Genomic DNA, 23,234 nt, shown 5'->3' on the forward strand with positions numbered 1-23,234 from the left:
GATTTGATAGGCTTGAAGTCATAAACAGCGTAATGCTTGACACACAACTAAGAACTGCTGGCAAAACGCACAACAGTGCTGTTTGAATGAATGTTTACTCGCCTGCTTCGGCCTACAACCGCTCAGTTAGATACTTTTATGCTCAGTCAGATTATACGCAATACAGGACACGCTAGATAATATCTAGTAATATGATCAACCATGTGTTGTTAACTAGTGATTATGATTGATTGATTGTTTTTTTATAAAGTAAGTTTAATGCTTGCTAGCAACTTACTTTGGCTTACTGCATTCGCATAACAGGTAGTCAGTCTCCTTGTGGAGTGCAACGGTCGTTATTGCGTTGGACTGGTTAACTGTAAGTTTGCAAGTTTGGATCCCCCAAACTGACAAGGTGAAAATCTGTCGTTCTGCCCCTGAACGAGGCAGTTAACCCACCGTTCCTAGGCCGTCATTGAAAATTAGTTGTTCTTAACTGATTTGCCTAGTTAAATAAATATTAAATATAGGTGTAAAAAAAAATAATCCCAAAATACCGATTTCCAATTGTTATGAAAAATTGAAATCGGCCCTAATTAATCGGCCATTCCGATTAATCGGTCGACCTCTAAAACATACCCTCGTAAAACTGACTTTACTACCGATCCTCGACTTCGGCGATGTAATTTACAAAATAGCATGCAAAACTATACTCCGCAAACTGGATGCAGTCTATCACAGTGCCATCCGTTTTGTCACCAAAGCCCCATGTACCACCCACCACTGCGACATTTTTGCTCTCGTCGGCTGGCCCTTGCGACATATTCGTCGTCAGACCCACTGGCTCAAGGTCATCTATAAGTCTTTGCTAGGTAACGCTCCGCCTTATCTCAGCTCACTGGTCAACACCCATCTGTAGCACGCCCTCCAGCAGGTATATCTCACTGGTCCTCCCCAAAGCCAACACCCACTTTGGCCGCCTTTCCTTCCAGTTCCCTGCTGCCAATGACTGGAACTAATTGCAAAATTCGCTGAAGTTGGAGACTTATCAGCTATCTGAGCAGTTTATTGATCGCTGCAGCTGTCCACAGCCCACCCAACTACCAACCTCATCCCCTTATTGTTTTTATTTACTTTTTTGCACACCAGTATTTCTACTTGCACATCATCATCTGTACATCTATCACTTCAGTGTTAATTTGCTAATTTGTAATTGCTTCGCTACTATGGCCTATTTATTGCCTTACCTCCTTACTCCATTTGCACACACAGCATATATATTTTTCTAATGTGTTATTGACTGTACTTTTGTTTATCCTATGGGTAACTCTGTGCTGTTTTTTGTTGCACTGCTTTGCTTTATCTTGGCCAGGTCGCAGTTGTAAATTAGAACTTGTTCTCAACTGGCCTACCTGGTGAAATAAAAATGAATTTTTTATTTATTTTACTAGGCAAGTCAGTTAAGAACAAATTCTTATTTTCAATGACGGCCTAGGAACAGTGGGTTAACAGCCTGTTCAAGGGCAAAACGACAGATTTTGTACCTTGCCAGCTCGGGGATTTGAACTTGCAACCTTTCGGTTACTAGTCCAATGCTCTAACCACTAGGCTACCCTGCCGCCCCATAAAAAAAAGTGTATGTAAACTTCTGACCAATTGGAATAGTGATTAAGTGAAATAATCTGTCTAAACAATTGTTAGAACAATTACTTGTGTCATGCACAAAGTAGTGTCCTAACTGACTTGCCAAATCTATAGTTTGTTAACAAGGACTTTGTGGAGTGGTTGAAAAAGGAGTTTTAATGACTCCAATCTAAGTGTATGTAAACTTCCGATTTCAACTGTAATATCACATTTACATATTCAGACTCTTTACTCAATAACTTGTTGAAGCACCTTAGGCAGCGATTACAGCCTTGAATCTTCTAGGCTATGACGCTACAAATTTGGCACACCTGTATTTGGGGATTTTCTCCCATGCTTTACTGCAGAGCTATTTTCAAGTCTCTACAGAGATGTTCGATCGGGTTCAAGTCCAGGCTTGGCCTGGGCTACTCATGGACATTCAGAGACTTGTCCCGAAGCCACTCCTGTTGTCTTGGCTGTGTGCTTAGGGTTATTGTCCTGTTGGAAGGTGAACCTTCGCCCCCAGTCTGAGGTCCTGAGCACTCTGGAACAGGTTTTCATCAAGGATCTCTCTCTTTGCTCTCTTTCATCTTTCCGTCGATCATGACTCGTCTCCCATTTCCTGCCGCTGAAAAACATTCCCACAGCATAATGCTGCCAGCACCATGCTTCACCCTAGGGATGGTGCCAGGTTTCTTCCAGACGTGATGTTTGGCATTCTGGTCAAAGAGTTCAATCTTGGTTTCATCACACCAGAGAATCTTGTTTCTCATGGTCTGAGTCTTTCCAAGCCTGCTGTCGTGCCTTTTACTGAGGAGTGGCTTCCATCTGGCCGCTCTACAAAAACTGTTTTCGTGTTGTCATGACTGGGTATCATGTGTAGATTGATGAGGATTTTAGAATAGGGCTGTAAAGTAAATAAATGTAAAAAGTGAGGGGTCTAAATACTTTCCGACTGCATTGTATCGCTATCGGGGCTCTAGTTAAGAGTACTATTAGAGTGAGGGGAAATAATCTATATAAAAAGCACTGGGATGTTTGACATGCTAAGATAGACGTGGCTATTTGCCTTGTGAAATAAAACTACTTCCATAAAGGGCTAGAATACAAATAGTATTTCAACCCTTGAGGCTACAGATTATATTTTAATTTGGCATTACAAAGTAATGTAGTGGAGGCTGATGTATTAGCCCGTTAATCAAATGCAATGTTCTAGTTCTCATAACTCATCACATATATTTATTATGCTTTCTTAGTTACCACACCCGTTGTTTTTTCAGAGGGCCTCGTTAATCACATTCACAACTCTTTTCTAGTAATCGGCAACAAATATTTAATCAGTACCACAGCGCTATCTGCTGTTAATCGGTTGACATAATTGTGTGGACTACAAGTCCCATAAGGAAGCGTTAGTGCCTACGGACTACTACACCCATCATGCTAATTTAGTTCAGCGATGAGATTGAACGTTATAGCACAGTTTCTAATACTTTCAGAATAGAAACGACTGGACAGCATTACAAAACAGAAAAAGCCAACACATTTTATTAAAATGCTTTGGTTTGAAGGCTCTATTCCAGCAGCCATCATCTCAGCCAAAGAACAGAGCTCCATCTTCGTCGTCGTAATAGCAGGTATTGTTTTGTAGATTACGGTAGCTAGCCAGCGCAGATTTGCGAGCAAACCAGTTGAGTTGAATGATTCGCTAATGTAGCTAGAACACTGAGACCAAACGAGCTCTGTCATTGTCAGTAAACTAGCTATTAATATCAACAACATGACGAAACGTTAGCCAACGGGTCGAAACGGAAAGGAATGATAGCTGTCAAATATCAGCTAACGTTAAATAATACGATTTAGCTAGTTTAGTTAATTGTTAGCTAACTGGTTAGTTCTAGCCGCTAATGACAACCAAACTGCCTGGCTAGTTTTTTTTTAATTTTTACGTTACATACAACAGAAACATAGCGTTTTGTCATTATTCACCGTTCGTTCCTTGCCTAATTTCAGTAGAACCAGCGACTGTCACCACCAACATACTTGTCTTGTGGGCAGTGCGTGTGAAGCGAATGATTCACCACTTCTGACATTCTTGTCTTCTACCAGGCGACGATGAGGTGTCAGCACAAATGATGTCCAGTTGGGAGGACGATGGAGTGGCCGAGGTCTCCCTTAACTGCTGTGTCGCAATCAAGGTGGATGCCAAGAGGTAGCCTATAATGCAATCCTACACTTGTGTGGATATGATACACACTGCTTCCTTACCTTATTTTTCAAATGACGTTAGTAATACTAACATAAATGTTATGTCTTGTGTTTAATGCTTTTTTTTCTTCCAGCGAGACATGCTCTCAGTTCTCTCAAATCTGTATCCTTCTCCTCCAAAGGGTTTTTATTACCCCTACATTTGGACTATTGTTTCTGATCCCTCAGTCATAATTTTGTGTAGAAGATGTTCCATCTCTTCTAATACCTGTGATTTATTTACCAACCATATTCTTTGACATATTCTAGACTATGTAATCAAGTCCAATCCCTATTATTATTATTATTATTATTATTATTTATTATTATTATTATGTTGTGCACTTTGGTTTGCCCTTAATTAACTTCCCCTTGAAGACCCGGTGGTGTGCATTCCGTCCAGTTTCTTTATTGGAGAGAATGGAATCCCCCTGGAAGTTGTTGCCGGAAGTGTCTCTGCAGAGGAACTCATGAAAAGAATCGACAAAGTCAAACAGGTAAGACTTAAATAGAAAAGACAAACAATAACAGTAACTTGTTTTCAAGTGCGCTGAGGGTGTCACACTGAACATGCATCTCTTGTGCCTTACAGATGCACGCCCAGCAGATAGCAAGTGAGGGAGCGGAAGCAGGGACTCCCGTGGAGGCTTGCCCACCAGCCGTGGTAGCCTCAGAGCCAGCCCCAGCACAGCCCCCCTCACCCCCACCTGAGCTCCAGCCCAGCCACGCACCACCTGCAGCGCCAGCCACATCTAAAGGTGTGTTTGTGTGTCAGCCAGCAGTGTCATTCCAAAATCATGGGCATTATTATAGAGTTGGGCCCCCCATTTGCTGCTCTAACAGCCTCCACTCTTCCACAATATGATGGAACATTGCTGCAGGGACTAGCTTCCATTCAGCCACAAGTATTCGTGAGGTCGGGCACTGATGTTAGGCGATTAAGTCTGCCTTGCAGTCGGCGTAACAATTCATACCGAAGGTTTTTGATGGGGTTGAGGTCAGGCCTCTGCAGGCCAGTCAAGTTCTTCCACACCGATCTCGACAAAACCATTGCTGTATGGACCTCGCTTTGTGCAGGGGACATTGTCATGCTGAAACAGGAAAGGGCCTTCCCCCAAACTCTTGCCAAAAAGTTGGAAGCACAGAATTGTCTGGAATGTAATTGTTTGCTGTAGCATTAAGATTCCCCTTCACTGGAACTAAGGGGTGTGGCCCGGGCCATGAAAAACAGCCCCAGACCATTATTCCTCCTCCACCAGACTTTACAGTTGGCACTATGCATTGGGGAAGGTAGCGTTCTCCTGGCATCCGCCAAACCCAGATTCTTCTGTCGGACTGCCAGATGATGAAACATGATTCATCACTCAAGAGAAAGCGTTTTCACTGCTCCAGAGTCCAATGGCGGTGAGCTTTACACCACTCCATCTGAAGCTTGGCATTGCACATGATGATCTTAGGCATGTGTTCAGCTGCTTGGCCATGGAAACCCATTTCATGAAGCTCCCGAGGAAGACTTGTGCTGACGTTGCTTCCAGAGGCAGTTGGAACTTGGTAGTGAGTGTTGCAACCAAGGACAGATGATTTTTACATGCTACGCGCTTCAGCACTCGGCGGTCCCGTTTTGTGAGCTTGTGTGTCCTACCACTTCGCGGCTGAGCCGTTGTTGCTCCTAGACGTTTCTACTTCATAATAACACCACTTAGAGTTGACCAGGGCAGCTCTAGCAGGGCAGAAATTTGATGAACTGACTTGTTGGAAGGTGGCCTCCTATGACCGTGCCATGTTGAAAGTCACTGAGCTCTTCAGTAAGACCATTCTACTGCCAATGTTTGTCTATGGAGATGGCATGGCTGTGTGCTCGATTCTATACACCTGTCAGCATGGGGTGTGGCTGAAATAGCTGAATCCACTCATTTGAAGGGGTGTCCCCATACCTTTGTATATAGTGTCCTGTTGATATGAACAACAATGTGTAGACTTAAATAGAGACACTGACATGATTGTTTTTAATTGATACACTTGGTGTTTCTCAAAATGTATGGATCCAAATCAAAGTATGCAAAACGGCGCACGGAGGGCACTTCTTGAATGCGTACTCCGTTTGTACATATTTTGAAGTATGCATCAATGCAAGCTTCAACTGAAAGTATGCACAGAAATATGAAACAACCATGTAAAAAAATAATATATAATAATATATTTCTCCACACTCGTCCTCACAAGAACCATACTCGAGAGAACGTTGTCAAGGAATGCACGCGGAGCATGGAGCACGGCAGTATGCATATTGAGAAACACGCACTGATAATGATTTCTGTAATCCGCTTGTGGTTCTGCTCAGAATCCCTGTCCAGGCCAGCAGAGGAAGGCGAGCATCAGCCTCAGTGGTCGTCACCCCCGGGGAAGACGGGAGCTCATCGTCAGACGACGCATCAACCAGCTCTCTGCCTGACAGGGTCCTTGATGCTAAGGTGGAGAGGTAGGAACGACACATAACGGAAGAACAGGGATGGATGGTTGAAATATGTTTTGTCTTCTGAAACTTTCCCTTCTGTAGGTTAACAAAGAAACTGGAGGAGAGACGGGATCAGAAAAAGAAAGAGGAGGTAAAGAATACTGACACTTCCCCCTACCGACACTTCCCCTACCGACACTTTCCCCTACCGACACTACCGACACTTCCCCCTACCGACACTTCCCCCTACCGACACTTCCCCCTACCGACACTTCCCCCTACCGACACCTTTTTTATTTATTTATTTATTTATTTATTTATTTATTTCACCTTTATTTAACCAGGTAGGCAAGTTGAGAACAAGTTCTCATTTACAATTGCGACCTGGCCAGGATAAAGCAAAGCAGTTCGACACATACAACGACACAGAGTTACACATGGAGTAAAACAAACATACAGTCAATAATACAGTATAAACAAGTCTATATACGATGTGAGGTGAGATAAGGGAGGTAAGGGCAAAAAAAGGCCATGGTGGCAAAGTAAATACAATATAGCAAGTAAAACACTGGAATGGTAGATTTGCAATGGAAGAATGTTCAAAGTAGAAATAAAAAATAATGGGGTGCAAAGGAGCAAAATAAATTAAATTCAGGAGGGAAAGAGGTAATTGTTTGGGCTAAATTATAGGTGGGCTATGTACAGGTGCAGTAATCTGTGAGCTGCTCTGACAGTTGGTGCTTAAAGCTAGTGAGGGAGATAAGTGTTTCCAGTTTCAGAGATTTTTGTAGTTCGTTCCAGTCATTGGCAGCAGAGAACTGGAAGGAGAGGCAGCCAAAGAAAGAATTGGTTTTGGGGGTGACTAGAGAGATATACCTGCTGGAGCGAGTGCTATAGGTGGGAGATGCTATGGTGACCAGCGAGCTGAGATAAGGGGGGACTTTACCGAGCAGGGTCTTGTAGATGACATGGAGCCAGTGGGTTTGGCGACGAGTATGAAGCGAGGGCCAGCCAACGAGAGCGTACAGGTCGAAATGGTGGGTAGTATATGGGGCTTTGGTGACAAAACGGATTGCACTGTGATAGACTGCATCCAATTTGTTGAGTAGGGTATTGGAGGCTATTTTGTAAATGACATCGCCAAAATCGAGGATTGGTAGGATGGTCAGTTTTACAAGGGTATGTTTGGCAGCATGAGTGAAGGATGCTTTGTTGCAAAATAGGAAGCCAATTCTAGATTTAACTTTGGATTGGAGATGTTTCATATGGGTCTGGAAGGAGAGTTTACAGTCTAACCAGACACCTAAGTATTTGTAGTTGTCCACATATTCTAAGTCAGAGCCGTCCAGAGTAGTGATGTTGGAAAGGCGGGTAGGTGCAGGTAGCGATCGGTTGAAGAGCATGCATTTAGTTTTACTTGTATTTAAGAGCAATTGGAGGCCACGGAAGGAGAGTTGTATGGCATTGAAGCTTGCCTGGAGGGTTGTTAACACAGTGTCCAAAGAAGGGCCAGAAGTATACAGAATAGTGTCGTCTGCGTAGAGGTGGATCAGAGACTCACCAGCAGCAAGAGCGACCTCATTGATGTATACAGAGAAGAGACTTGGTCCAAGAATTGAACCCTGTGGCACCCTCATAGACTGCCAGAGGTCCGGACAGCAGACCCTCCGATTTGACTCACTGAACTCTATCAGAGAAGTAGTTGGTGAACCATGCGAGGCAATCATTTGAGAAACCAAGCCTGTCGAGTCTGCCGATGAGGATGTGGTGATTGACAGAGTCGAAAGCCTTGGCCAGATCAATGAATACGGCTGCACAGTAATGTTTCTTATCAATGGCGGTTAAGATATCGTTTAGGACCTTGAGCGTGGCTGAGGTGCACCCATGACCAGCTCTGAAACCAGATTGCATAGCAGAGAAGGTATGGTGAGATTCGAAATGGTCGGTAATCTGTTTGTTGACTTGGCTTTCGAAGACCTTAGAAAGGCAGGGTAGGATAGATATAGGTCTGTAGCAGTTTGGGTCAAGAGTGTCCCCCCCCAAGGCATTTAAAAAAAATATCCAGGCATCCTCTACTGACGGGATGAGATCAATATCCTTCCAGGATACCCCGGCCAGGTCGATTAGAAAGGCCTGCTCGCTGAAGTGTTTCAGGGAGCGTTTTACAGTGATGAGTGGAGGTTGTTTGACCGTTGACCCATTACGGATGCAGGCAATGAGGCAGTGATCGCTGAGATTGGTTGAAGACAGCAGAGGTGTATTTAGAGGGCAAGTTGGTATCTATGAGGGTGCCCGTGTTTAAGGCTTTGGGGAGGTACCTGGTAGGTACATTGATAATTTGTGTGAGATTGAGGGCATCAAGTTTAGATTGTAGGATGGCTGGGGTGTTAAGCATGTTCCAGTTTAGATTGCCTAGCAGTACGAGCTCTGAAGATAGATGGGGGGCAATCAGTTCACATATGGTGTCCAGAGCACAGCTGGGGGCAGAGGGTGGTCTATAGCAGGCGGCAACGGTGAGAGACTTGTTTTTAAAGAGGTGGATTTTTAAAATTAGAAGTTCAAATTGTTTGGGTACAGACCTGGATAGTAGGACAGAACTCTGCAGGCTATCTTTGCAGTAGATTGCAACACCGCCCCCTTAGAACTGCCAATCTTGTCTGAAAATGTTGTAGTTTTGAATTAAAATTTCAGAATTTTTGGTGGTCTTCCTAAGCCAGGATTCAGACACAGCTAGAACATCCGGGTTGGCAGAGTGTGCTAAAGCAGTGAATAGAACAAACTTAGGGAGGAGGATTCTAATGTTAACATGCATGAAACCAAGGCTATTACGGTTACAGAAGTCGTCAAAAGAGAGCGCCTGGGGAATAGGAGTGGAGCTAGACACTGCAGGGCCTGGATTCACTCTACATCGCCAGAGGAACAGAGGAGGAGTAGAATAAGGGTGCGGCTAAAAGCAATAAGAATTGGTCGTCTAGAACGTCTGGAACAGAGAGTAAAACGAGGTTTCTGGGGGCGATAAAATAGCATCAAGGTATAATGTACAGACAAAGGTATGGTAGGATGTGAATACAGTGGAGGTAAACCTAGGTATTGAGTGATGAAGAGAGAGATATTGTCTCTAGAAACATCATTGAAACCAGGAGATGTCATTGCATGTGTGGGTGGTGGAACTAATAGGTTGGATAAGGTATAGTGAGCAGGACTAGAGGCTCTACAGTGAAATAAGCCAATAAACACTAACCAGAACAGCAATGGACAAGGCATATTGACATTAAGGAGAGGCATGCTTAGTCGAGTGATCAAAAGGGTCCAGTCAGTGGAGAGGTTGGTTGGGGGTCATGGCGATTTAGACAGCTAGCCAGGGCAACGGTAGCAAGCTAGCATAGGATGGAGGTCTGTTATTAGCCACCTCTTGCGTTCTGTCAGTAGATTAGTGGGGTTCCGTGTGGTAGAGGGGATTAATCCAAATCACACAAAAAAACAAAACAAACAAACAATAGATATAGTTATAGAGGCCCAAGAAGAAAATAATAATAAAAATAAATAAATATGTCCGATTTGTCTATTCAGATAGCAACCAATAAGACAGCTAACGGTTAGCAGGCCGCAGATGGGCGTTCAGGTAACGTCGCGACGGAGGACCCCTGCTGACACCTCCGCTGGTGTCCCCTGCTGACACCTCCCATACTGACACCTCGCTGGTGGCCCATACTGCTCTTTTAATACTATATCATGTACATTTTGGCTAATCTAAATGTGTATACATAGTAAGGATGGCCTATTGATACTTGTGTGCACCTGTATTTCTGTCTGATGATGGTCAGGGTGAAATAAAGGAGATGGAGAGAAGGAAGATGGAGAAGGAGATGCTGGACTTCAAGAGGAAGAACGAGGATGAGAAGACCAAGCGCATTATGGATGAGAGGAGCAGAGAGAAGGCAGAGGAGAAGGCTGCCAGGGAGCGTGTCAAAGCACAGATCGCCATGGTAAACAAATGCATCAAACTCTCACCCCTCAGCTTCAAAACCCAAAAGACTTTGAACTAAAATAATAATCCCTTGTTGGCTTCTCTGATTAAACCTTTACTCATAACTCCCTCTAGTGGCCTCAGTGAACACTACAGGGTCTTGTGATGAAATAGACAATGTTTGTTGTTGTGGTGGTGTGGAATGAGTATAGAGGCTGGCTGATGCAAGTTTGTCCCACAGGACCGTGCTGACAGAGCTGCCCGCTATGCCAATAACCAAGAGGAGGTGGAGGCAGCCCGGCTGGCAGCACTGCAAGCCAGACAAGCAGAGGCGGAAGCCAAGAAGGAGATCATACACAGGGAGAGGAGGTATGGAGCTACTTTAGTCACAGGAGAAAATGTAGATTCACTTTAAACAGTAAAAAAAAAAAAAAAAGTTACGCCCAAGATGTCACCACTAATGTAATCATAGAATTAAAAAAAACATTATTTTCCTCCAGCGCCATAGCAAGAATACAGTTCCGTCTCCCAGATGGTTCTTTCTTCACCAGGCAGTTCTCCTCAGAGGCCAGACTGAATGAGGCTCGGCAGTTTGCTGTCAATGTAAGACTTTTTCCAGCTCAAGTTAGACAAGTGAACATTAACAGCGTTAACAATGTTCATTCTCTCTGGTGGAATATGATATTAAATATCATAATGCTGGCTGTCACTAAAGAGTTTGTATTTCTCCTTTCAGGAAGTGGGAAATCGCTATGGCAACTTCTCCCTGGCGACTATGTTCCCTCGCAGGGAGTTTACGGCTGACGACCTGGGTAAGACTCTACTGGAGTTGGAGCTGGCTCCCGGTGCCTCCATAGTCCTGCTGCCTGTGAGTGACTGGAAACCAAATACAACTCCCATTTTCCACTTTGTCATTTGTGAATTCACAACAAGACAGTGTCATATCACTGCACATTTAGATTTAGTCCTTGTGTGTAACCGATGTGAAATGGCTGGCTAGTTAGCAGTGGTGCGCGCTAATAGCGTTTCAATCGGGTGACGTCACTTGCTCTGAGACCTGAAGTAGTTGTTCCCCTTGCTCTGCAAGGGCCGTGGCTTTTGTGGTGCGATGGGTAACAATGCTTTGTGGGTGTCCATTGTCGATGTGGGTCCCTGGTCCAAGCCCAGGTAGGGGCGAGGAGAGGGACGGAAGCTAAACTGCATTGGTCTTGTTTCCCATGTTTGTTTTAGGGACTTTTTGCTTGTTTTCCCTGGTAAAATGACAACAATGAGTATAATGTGTTTTATATCCTTCCGAACCGCTTCCAGCAAACAGGACGGCCCAATAACACGGTGGTGCAGTCCTCTGGAGGGGGTATCTGGGCTGTGTTGGGTACCATCCTCTACCCCCTGCTGGCTGTGTGGAGGTTCCTGAGCGGCTTCCTCTTCACCAGCCCCGACACCCCCGGAGCAGCAGGCCCCAGAGGCCCAGCCCAGCAGCCCAACACTAACTCAGGCTCTGGTTCCTCCTCCTCATCTGCTGAACCGAAGAGGTGAGGCCCCATCCAGCAGGCTCTTCGATATACACTCCTATGTTTAGGAGTAGCTGAGATTGTTGTGATGGTACATTATGGTTAGGAGTTCAGTTGACAGGACTTTGCCCGATTGTTACAATGTACAATTACATTGAAATTGAATGGTTAGACTCGTCCAGGTTAATCATTATCAGGTTTCTTAACAGAAACATGCATATTGTTGTAGCCAGAGGGCAAAGAATTCTGAGAATGAATCTAGGGGTTTGATTGAATAGTGTGGTTGTGTAAGATTGGGTGTTCTAAAGCCTAATTGGTTTGTTTCACATCCATTTTCACATTTGTAGAGAAACCCTTCGCAAACGCACACTGGAGAAGCAACCAGTAGACTTCAAACGAGACGGTAAAATCCACAGGCTACGGAATCACCAGGACAGTGAGGATGAAAATAACACTTGGAACGGCAACTCTACCCAGCAGATGTAGTGCAATAACACTGCCCCCCCCCCCTCCTCATCTGTCCCTTCCCTCCCTCCTGCTAATATTAGGGCTGTTTGTTTTATGTTAATCTTGTCTAAGCCTGTACTCTGCTCCTCCCCTGCATGGGTAGATGTAATCAAGTTTACCTCCCGACCGTTGGGCTTGAACAGAGAAGACCCCCTTTGTGTTGAAACTGTTACTTGATTCATTCAGCCTCTTACGGAATACAACCAGCCGGGGGGGGCGTCAGTACCCTGACATGTCTACTGTATGATGAAGGGCTGAGACAGGTGTTGATTGATGGCCTTGTCTAAATGAGAACTTTTGTGTTTAATTTAACATTCAATAACCAGATAAAATGGTGTTTAATGCTGTATGATATGAGGCCTGTGTGTGTAGCAGTATTTAATCAAGGCTGTGACCCCTTGGTATAGACTACCTCCCTCGGCAGTAGAATGTGTTTCTACCACTAGTTGAACATGGGAAACCACTGTACTGCTCTCATTTAACTATGGGAATAAAAATGTTTTCCAATAAACAATCATTTGGCTGGCTCTATAATTCTGTTAAATCAAGCCTTACCATAATACCTTATGTTGGTTTGTTTGCAATGTCATCTAATGAGCTGTGAATAACATCAGTGACTCAATCAGATCTTTATTGGTTACAGATGTGCAAAATACAATTGATTTGAGATTCTTGCTTTCGCAGCAGTGCTTTATAAAATGGTAATTAGGACCTACAGTTGTATGTATATGTGTATGTGTGTGTATATATATATATATATGTATATGTGTATATGTGTATGTATGTGTGTGTGTATATATATATATATATATACACACACATACATACACATATACACATATACATATATATATATACACACACATACATATATATATATATATATATATATACACACATATATATATAGCACAGGATACTGATTAATTTACATCTGTCCCTAATTTTAAGGTCACCCTGTTATGTGAACTCTGGTTTTAATATGGTCAAACTATTTCTTTAGAAAAGAAACAGTCAAATCAGTGTAAAAGCAGGTGAGCTGGTTCTACTGTTCATTTGATAGTGTTTTGTGGTAGAAAACTGAGTAGGTCGAGCAATGCACGTCAACCCTGTTCCCCATAGACTGGCTAGAAATGTTATACAAAATGTAAGCTTGCATTCAATTGCCCCTCCTTGCACACAACAAGCTTCTATTTTCATGGCTGATTTAAGATTATTATAGTATTTTATTTAACCCCTTGAAATGGGGAAAATAACTTTTCTTGAACATGCATGTGCTCTTATGATCATGTTAAAATTAGGTGAAGTTACACTTCTCAAAAGGCACTGAATTGGTGGAACGACCCAGCTAACATTGTCATGATAATTTCAAAAACAAACTACACATAGCCATTGAGGCTGTATACAAGTATTTTTGTTGTCTCAGTCTTTTCTATATATACAGTTGGAGTCTTTAAAACTCATTTTTCAACCACTCCACATTTCTTGTTAAACTATAGTTTTGGCAAGACGGTTAGGACATCTACTTTTTCATGACACAATTGTCCCAACAATTGTTTACAGATTATTTCACCATTTCAGTGGGTCAGAAGTTTACATACACTAAATTGACTGTGCCTATGAACAGCTTGGAAAATTCAGTCATGGCTTAAGAAGCTTCTCATAGGCTAATTGACATAATTGGAGGTGTACCTGTGGATGTATTTCAAGGCCTAACTTCAAACTTTGTGCCTCTTTGCTTGACATCACAGGAAAATCAGAAGAAATCCGCCAAGACCTCAATTGTTTTTTGTTTTTTAGACCTCCACAGGTCTGGTTCATCCTTGGGAACAATTTCCAAACACCTGAAGGTACCACGTTCATCTGTATCAACACCATGGGACCACGCAGCCGTCATACTGCTCAAGTTCTGTCTCCGAGAGATGAAAGTACTTCGGTGCGAAAAGTGCAAATCAATCCCAGAACAACAGCAAAGGACGTTGTGAAGATGCTGGAGGAAACAGGTACAAAATTATCTATATCCACAGTAAAATGAGTCATATATCGACACAACCTGAAAGGCTTCTCAGCAAGGAAGAAGCCACTGCTTCAAAACCGCCATAAAAGCCAGACTGTTTGCAACTGCACATGGGGACAAAGATCGTACTTTTTGGAGAAATGTCCTCTGGTTTAATGAAATAAAAATCTAACTGTTTGGCCATAATGACCATCACTATGTTTGGAGGAAAAAGGGGGAGGCTTGCAACCTGAAGAAAACCATCCCAACCCGTGAAGCACGGGTGTGGCAGCATTATCTTGTGGGGGTGCTTTGCTGCAGAAGGGACTGGTACACTTCACAAAATAGATGACATCATGGCAAATGAAAATCATGTAGATATATTGAAGCAACATCTCAAGACATCAGTCTGGAAGTTAAAGTTTGGTCGAAAATGGGTCTTCCAAATGGACAATGACCCCAAACATACTTCCGAAGTTGTGCAAAATGGCTTAAGGACAACAAAGTCAAGGTATTGGAGTGGCCATCACAAAGCCTTGACCTCAATCCAATAGAAAGCAAGGAGGCCTACAAACCTGACTCAGTTACACTAGCTCTGTCAGGAGGAATGGGCCAAAATTCACCCAACTTATTGTGGGAAGCTTGTGGAAGGATACCCAAATCATTTGACCCAAGTTAAGCAATTTAAAGGCTATGCTACCAATTACTAATTGAGTGTATGTAAACTTCTGAAAACCTGGGAATGTGATGAAAGAAATAGAAGCTGAAATAAATAATTCTCTACTATTATTCTGACATTTCACATTCTTAAAATAAAGGGGTGATCCTAACTGTCCTAAGACACAATTTTTACTAGGATTAAATGTCAGGAATTGTGAAAAACTGAGTTTAAATGTATTAAGGCTAAGGTGTATGTAAACTAGCGACTTCAACTATAACTTATTTTAATATTATGTTCTTCTCTGTACTTTGTCATGTATTTGTACGTGTTATGTGAATCCCAGGTAGAGTAGCTGCTGCATGTGCAGTAGCTAATGGGGATTCTAATAAACTAAACATGTCACAGCTTCGACCTGGTTAAAGAGCCTCATACCTAAGAAAATATCAATACTCCACTTTAAGGCATTAGGTCTACTTGCCTCCTAAGTACTTGACAAGTTTTTAATTGTTGTTTCAGTGCAGCCCTTAAAATAATATTCCCATCTCTCAGATGGTCTTGAAGCTGATGAGGTAGTCTGGATAGGCACCTGCATCACAGAACACCACATAGATAAATGGATTCTGCAGATCATTGACGGCACAGTCATGTAGCCCCTGGCGGAGGTCAGCGGGGTTCAGGGGGTTCGGCTCCTTCATGCCATGCACCCCCAGGCAGGGTGAACCCACCAGTGCCCTGGCACGGTACATGTACTTCAGCCCACTGGCATCTGGTTTGGAGTATGCATCGTGGCACGAGTACCACATCTCTTTGGCAAAGTAAGTCCCATCGCCGTATGCAGTAGCTACAAGGAAAACAGACTCAAGGTTAATTAAACACTGAATGAAAATGGAGGGCTTCATCTTCAGGAATCTAGTCAAACCACAAGACTGTTTTTGCTCTGATAAGAACTTTAAATTGTTTGCTAAATCTTTGATTAAGCTCCTCCTAAGAGCACTGTCAGTATCTACCTGAAGAGAGCAGTCACGAGACTATAGATTGTTCTGTACCGTTTCTCCCACAGAAGCTCCTGTTGAAACCACAGGTGTTGATTTTCTGACAGATTTCTTTGGTTGTTCCGTGGTAAAGGTTCAGCTCGTTCTTGTTTTTGGGATACTTCTTATCCATCGCCTGTTTTTTCACTGCGTACCGCTGCCACTGGTCTTTGCTCTGAATCCTCTGGATCTGTCAGTGGTCAGTGATAATAGAGAAAACCAACATTTTTCTTCTGGTTAGATATGCAATCTACATATCACAGCAGTAACACCTCACTGAAAGTGCAAACCACTGCTTTTAATCAGGGCAAGGTGACCGGAAACATGACCGAATACAAACAGTGTAGCTCTTCCCTCCGCAAGGCAATCAAACAAGCTAAGCGTCAGTATAGAGACAAAGTAGAGTCGCAATTCAACAGCTCAGACACGAGAGGTATGTGGCAGGGTCTACAGTCAATCACGGACTACAAAAAGAAAACCAGCCCTGTCGCGGACCACGATGTCCTGCTCCCAGACAAACTAAACATCTTTGCTCGTTTTGAGGACAATACAATGCCAACGACACGGCCCGCTACCAAAACCTGCGAGCTCTCCTTCACCGCAGCCAATGTGAGTAGAGCATTTAAACATGTTAACCCTCGCAAGGCTGCAGGCCCAGACGGCATCCCCAGCTGCGTCCTCAGAGCATGAACAGACCAGCTGGCTGGTGTGTTTACAGACAAATTCAATCAATCCCTATCCCAGTCTGCTGTGCCCACATGCTTCAAGAGTGCCACCATTGTTCCAGTTCCCAAGACAGCTAAGGTAACTGAGCGAAATGACTATCGCCCAGTAGCACTCACCTCCGTCATCATGAAGTGCTTTGAGACTGGTCAAGGACCATATCACCTCCACCCTACCTGACACCCTAGACCCACTCCAATTTGCTTACGCCCCAATAGGTCCACAGACGACGCAATCACGATCACACTGCCCTATCCCATCTGGACAAGAGGAATACCTATATAAGAATGCTGTTCATCGATACGGGCCGCCCCCAGGTGGTGAGGGTAGGCAACAACATCTCCACCCCGCTGATCCTCAACACTGGGGCCCCACAAGGGTGCGTTCTGAGCCCTCTCCTGTACTCCCTGTTCACCCACGACTGCGTGGCCATGCATGTCTCCAACTCAATCATCATGTTTGCAGAGGACACTACAGTGGTAGGCTTGATTACCAACAATGATGAGATGGCCTACAGGGAGGAGGTGAGGGCCCTCGGAGTGTGGTGTCAGGAAAATAACCTCACACTCAAATGTCAACAAAACAAAGGAGATGATCGTGGACTTCAGGAAACAGCAGAGGGAGCATCCCCCTATCTACATTGAAGGGACAGCAGTGGAGAAGGTGGAAAGTTTTAAGTTCCTCGGCGTACACATCCCGGACAAACTGAATTGGTCCACCCACACAGACAGCATCGTGAAGAAGGCATAACAGCGCCTCTTCAACCTCCGGAGGCTGAAGAAATTTGGCTTCTCACCAAAAGCACTCACAAACTTTTACAGATGCACAATCGAGAGCATCCTGTCGGGCTGTATCACCGCCTGGTATGGCAACTGCTCCGCCCACAACCGTAAGGCTCTCCAGAAGTTTGTGCGGTCTGCGCAACGCATCACCGGGGTCAAACTACCTGCCATCCATGACACATACAGCACCTGATGTCACAGGAAGGCCAAAAAGATCATCATGGACATCAACCACCCGAGGCACTGCCTGTTCACACTGTTACCATCCAGAAGGCGAGGTCAGTACAGGTGCATCAAAGCTGGGACGGAGAGACTGAAAAACAGCTTCGATCTCAATCATTAACTCAGAGAGGCTGCTGCCTACATTGAGACCCAAACACTGGCCACTTTAAGAAATGGGTCACTCGTCACTTTATACAATGGCACTCTAAATAATGCCACTTTTATAATGTTTACATAACTTACATTACTCATCATGTATATACTGTATTTTATACCGCCTACTGCACCTTGCCTACACCGCTTGGCCATCGCTCATCCATATACTTACATGTACATATTCTCATTCACCCCTTTAGATTTGTGTGTATTAGGTAGTCGTTGTGAAATTGTTAGATTACTTGTTAGATATTACTGCATGGTCGGAACTAGAAGCACAAGCATTTCGCTACACTCGCATTAAAATCTGCTTACCATGTGTATGTGACCAATAAAATTTGATTTGATTTACCTGGATAATTTGAATGGTTGGCTGCGTATTAGTATTTGGGTCCTTGCTGGTTGCAATGAACTCCTTCTCAATTCTCTGGTACTCTGCTGAATTGGGAGCCAGCGTGACGATCTCCAGATCCTTGCCCTCCATTCTAGTCCAGCTCTGTGGGAACTGGATGACGGCTGAAATACAGACACAGTGGGAATAATTACAGATCAATGTAAAAACACGACCATGAGCGTTATCACCAACGTTTGACAGGAATATTCTCTTAATATTCTGTATTGGACACTGTATAAAACTATACATTTGTATGAACTAAACTATACTTTCATATAAAACATTTTTCCTAAACATTAAAACTGAGGCATTACCTGTTTCAGAGTCCGCCACAAGGCTCCTTTTGACCCTGGTGATGGTCCCTTTGCTGTCAGTCTGCTGCATGTCCTTCAGGTCCACAGTGAATGTCTCCCCCTGGTGGTTATATTTAAAAAGCTTCTCTTTCTTGTGGAAGGCCAGCTCCAGATCATAGCTTAGACTACAGTCCAGCTCTCCCCAGGTCTCTCCCTCCCCCGCCTCCCAGCGCACTGTCTCCCTCAGCCTCTTCTCCTCTCCCTCCCGGCTCTCCCTGTCCCTTGCCCCCTGCAGATAGTCCTTAATCTGGAGGACGGCGGAGAGAACGTCGTCTTTCTTCCCAGAGATGGTCATCTTGTCTGGGGACGCCACCAGCACATGGACCTGGTTCTTCTGGCTCAGGGACACGATGGCCTCCTTCTGGGCCTCCAGGAGCAAGGGCAGGTGGCTGGAGAGAAGGTCCTGGCTAATGCACTCCTCAGAGATCAGCTCGTCCAGGAGTTTCTTCACCTTGGTCAGGCTGGCAGGGGAGGGCCCATACACCACAGCCTCCATACTGGGGAAGACCACGGCTGCTGTGGCACTGGCCAAAAACAGGGCTGGTTTGGTAGGGATGGGCTGGGTTGGTCTGGTTGTTTTGGCAGTATTTGATGACTTTTTGGCTATGGGAATGAATTAAAAAAACAGAGTGCTGTGAGGAACCTTACAAGACTTTCAAAAATAACAACATTGTATCTTTGGTTTTGTATTAATGAAGCAGAAAAAGAACATGATCTAATTCTGTATACAGTCAAATTCTTAAAGGTATATTGATGATTAAAGTCCCACTCCCACCTCCTTAGAACCTCATTTATCCACCGGATTGACTTAACAAAAGGCACATTTTTGTGACCTTAAGTGTGTTTACTTTACTGTGGGACTTTAAGTTAAAGGTTGAAGCTTCGACTCTGGTCTTAAAACCCTGTCACCTACCTGTAGTCTTGGGGATCACCTTCTTGAACTTTTTCATAACCTCCTCAAAGTCCTTTATCATCTTGGCTTGGAATATAACAATGTGAATCGTTGTAACTGACGGAGTTCTGACGCTTATCAGTAAATCAGCTATTGCGGCTATCATTGCATTCCCGACCTGCACTGCTCCCAAGTTACCAGCACCTGTACAAGGGCACAAACAATACCACATCTGTTAGAACAGACACTTGTGTCTTTAGTGTCCAGTGTATTCATTTCTTATATCTTCATACAGTACATGGACAGCAAATAATACACGTCACTGTAAGGTTTTCAACAATAATACTAGATTGTTATTCTGCCTACCTGTTCCGAGCGCTGGGAAAGAGACCGATTGTATTTTCTCGTCTTCACACATCTTTAACACTTTAAGCATGGAGCTGGTGATCTCCTTCTCCTTGGTCTGTCCCACCATGTGGATGATGTGCTTGGTCTTGAGATTCCCAGGCGTGGTCATGACAACACCATCACTGGGTTGGGTCCCTGGGATCAGAACGGGGAAAAAAGGATTAGCAAGTTGTTTTTTACTGTGTTAGGATGAATGTATATTAGGGATGTTTACGATTCGATACGTATCTATAGCTCCGATACAATACAGGAATAGATTTGCTTGATTAGGGGAACGAATTGATGTGCTTTGGTTTCAATTTGACTCACATTATTGTTGCATGAACACATTCATTTTCCATTTTAAATTAAAATCTGCTGCTGATGGGAGCTCAGGAACTGGGCCTCTCTGAGCTGGATCGGTCTGAGATGACATCTCTGAGTGGCCCTCTGTTAGTGTCTGTCAATGATGTGTATAGGCAACTAAGCTGAGCCATTGGTCAGACTAAGTGAACATGTACCACCCCACTATCAGATTAGAGTATTTGTTATTTTATTAGGATCCCCATGAGCTGTTGCAAAAGCAGCAGCTACTCTTCCTGGGGTCCACACAAAACATGAAACAATACCGAACAGTAATAGACAAGAACAGCTCAAGGACAGAACTACATACATTTGAAAACGGCACTCGTAGCCTACAAATCAATACATACACACAAATATCTAGGTTAAAGAGGGGAGAGGCGTTGTGCCGTGAGGTGTTGCTTTATCTGTTGTTGGTTTGCTGTTCATTTGAGCAATATGAGATGGGAGTTCCATGCAATAATGGCTTTAATCATATTCCTATCTTTTATACAGTGCCTTCGGAAAGTATTCAGACCTCTTGACTTTTTATTTAACATTTATGTTAGTCTTGTTCTAAAATGGATTAAATACAATACAAATCCTCAGCAAATCTACATACAATAAACCAATAATGACACAGTGAAAAGTATTTTTGGAAATGTTTGCAAATTTATTGCAAACAAAAAACCGATATAGCTTATTTACATAAGTATTCAGACACTTTGCTATGAGACTCGAAATTGAGCTCAGGTGCATCTTGTTTCCACCGATCATCCTTAAGATGTTTCTACAACTTAATTGGAGTACACCTGTGGTAAATGCAATTGATTGGAGGTGATTTGGAAAGGCACACACCTGTCTATATAAAAGGTCCCACAGTTGACAGTGCATGTCAGAGCAAAAAACCAAGCCATGAGGTCGAAGGAAATGTCTGTAGAGCTACGAGGCAGGATTGTGTCGAGGCACAGATCTGGGGAAGGGTACCAAACCATTTCTGTAGCCTCTATGGAGATGGGAGAACCTTCCAGAAGGACAACCATCTCTACAGTACTCCACCAATCAGTCCTTTATAGTAGAGTGGCCAGATGGAAGCCACTCTTCAGTAAAAGGCACATGACAGCCCGCTTGGAGTTTGTCAAAAGGCACTTAAAAAAACTCAGACCATAAGAAACAATATTCTCTGCTCTGATAAACTCTGGGCGAAGGTTCAACCTTCCAACAGGACAACGCGGGAGTGACTTCGGGACAAGTCTCTGAATGTCCTTGGGGGCCCAGCCAGAGCCCAAGGACAAGCCCGGGCTTGTGCAGCAACGCTCCCCATCCAACCTGACAGAACTTGAGAGGATCTGCAGAGAAGAATGGGAGAAACTCCCCAAATGCAGGTGTGCCAAGCTTGTAGTGTCATACCCAAGAAGACTCAAGGCTGTAATCGCTAACAAAGGTGATTCAACAAAGTAAAGGGTCTGAATACTTACGTAAATGTTATATTTCCGTTTTTAATTTTTAATAAACGAGCAAACATTTCTAAAAACCTGTTTTTGCTTTGTCATTATGGGCTGTCGTGTGCAAATCAATCCCAGAACAACAGCAAAGGACCTTGTGAAGATGGAGGAAACAGGTACAAAAGTATCTATATCCACAGTAAAACGAGTCCTATATCGACATAACCTGAAAGGCCGCTCCGCAAGGAAGAAGCCACTGCTCCAACACCGCCATAAAAACAGACTACGGTTTGCAACTGCACATGGGGACAAAGATTGTACTTTTTGGAGAAATGTCCTCTGGTCTGATGAAACAACAATATAACTGTTTGGCCATAATGTCCATCGTTATGTTTGGAGGAAAAAGAGGAAGGCTTTACATGTGGATATATTGAAGCAACATCTCAAGACAACAGTCAGGAAGTTAAAGCTTGGTCGCAAATGGGTCTTCCAAATGAACAATGACCCCAAGCATACTTCCAAAGTTGTGGCAAAATGGCTTAAGTACAACAAAGTCAAGGTGTTGGCAGTGGCCATCACAAAGCCCTGACCTCAATCAGATAGAAAATGTGTGAGCAGAACTGAAAAAGCGTGTGCGAGCAAGGAGGCCTACAAACCTGACTCAGTGACACCAGCTCTGTCAGGAGAAATGGGACAAAATTCATCCAACTTACTGTGGGAAGCTTGTGGAAGGCAAACCAAAACGTTTGACCCAAGTTAAACAATTTAAAGGCAATGCTACCAAATACTAATTGAGTATATATAAACTTCTGACCCCCTGGGAATGTGATGAAAGAAATAAAAGCTGAAATAAATCTCACTACTATTATTCTTACATTTCACATTCTTAAAATAAAGTGGTGATCCTAACTGACCTAAAACAAGGAAATTTCACTAGGATTAAATGTCAGGAATGTATTTGGCTAAGGTGTATGTAAACTTCTGACTTCAACTGTACGTAAGAATGCTGTTCATTGACTATAGCAGGCTTCAACACCATAGTACCCTCAAAGATTATCATTAAGCTTGAGACCCTGGGTCTCGACCCCGCCCTGTGCAACTGGGTCCTGTACTTCCTGACGGGCAGCCCCCAGGTGGTGAAGGTAGGAAACAACACCTCCACTTCGCTGATCCTCAACACTGGGGCCCCACAAGGGTGCATGCTCAGCTCCCTCCTGTACTCCCTGTTCACCCATGACTGCATGGCCATGCACACCTCCAACTCAATCATTACACAACTGTAGTAGGCCTGATTACCAACAATGACGAAAAAGCCTACAGGGAGGAGGTGAGGGCCCTGGCGGAGTGATGCCAGGAAAATAACCTCTCCTCAACATCAACAAAACTAACAAAGCTAGAAACACAAGCATTTCACTACACCTGCAATAACATCTGCTAAAAATGTCTATGTGATCAATAACATTTGATTTGAAGTTGTCAATGCCAGGAGGTTATTATTGATTGATAACAATTTTTCCACCTCTCCCACACTAACTTTAGAAAATTAAAATGTACAATGCCT

General features: G+C 43.7%; 2 protein-coding genes across 3 annotated transcripts in view; one reads left to right on the forward strand and one right to left on the reverse strand.

The window, feature by feature from the left end:
- Window positions 1-3,036: 3,036 nt before the first annotated feature.
- Window positions 3,037-12,806, forward strand: LOC135547646 (UBX domain-containing protein 4-like). The gene is given in 14 exon segments (XM_064976830.1): window positions 3,037-3,239; window positions 3,712-3,814; window positions 3,945-3,973; window positions 4,228-4,346; window positions 4,442-4,607; window positions 6,191-6,217; window positions 6,220-6,328; window positions 6,407-6,455; window positions 10,129-10,290; window positions 10,513-10,640; window positions 10,772-10,874; window positions 11,008-11,139; window positions 11,580-11,803; window positions 12,130-12,806. Coding segments are annotated over 14 exon segments (1,572 nt in total). The 5' UTR covers window positions 3,037-3,157; the 3' UTR covers window positions 12,269-12,806.
- A 97-nt stretch (window positions 12,807-12,903) lies between these two features.
- LOC135547645 (uncharacterized) overlaps window positions 12,904-23,234 on the reverse strand; it is a 30,089-nt gene continuing 19,758 nt past the window's right edge. For both annotated transcript variants that reach the window (XM_064976828.1, XM_064976827.1), the window contains exons 21-26: window positions 19,866-20,042; window positions 19,521-19,703; window positions 18,569-19,210; window positions 18,213-18,376; window positions 15,993-16,167; window positions 12,904-15,787 (exon numbers count right to left, since the gene is read on the reverse strand). In XM_064976828.1, coding sequence (XP_064832900.1) covers window positions 15,492-15,787; window positions 15,993-16,167; window positions 18,213-18,376; window positions 18,569-19,210; window positions 19,521-19,703; window positions 19,866-20,042 — 1,637 coding nt within the window. In that variant the 3' untranslated portion in view covers window positions 12,904-15,491. The remainder of the gene's footprint in view (window positions 15,788-15,992; window positions 16,168-18,212; window positions 18,377-18,568; window positions 19,211-19,520; window positions 19,704-19,865; window positions 20,043-23,234) is intronic.

Source organism: Oncorhynchus masou, chromosome 10 (genome assembly GCF_036934945.1).
Source record: "Oncorhynchus masou masou isolate Uvic2021 chromosome 10, UVic_Omas_1.1, whole genome shotgun sequence".
Taxonomy (NCBI): domain Eukaryota; kingdom Metazoa; phylum Chordata; class Actinopteri; order Salmoniformes; family Salmonidae; genus Oncorhynchus; species Oncorhynchus masou.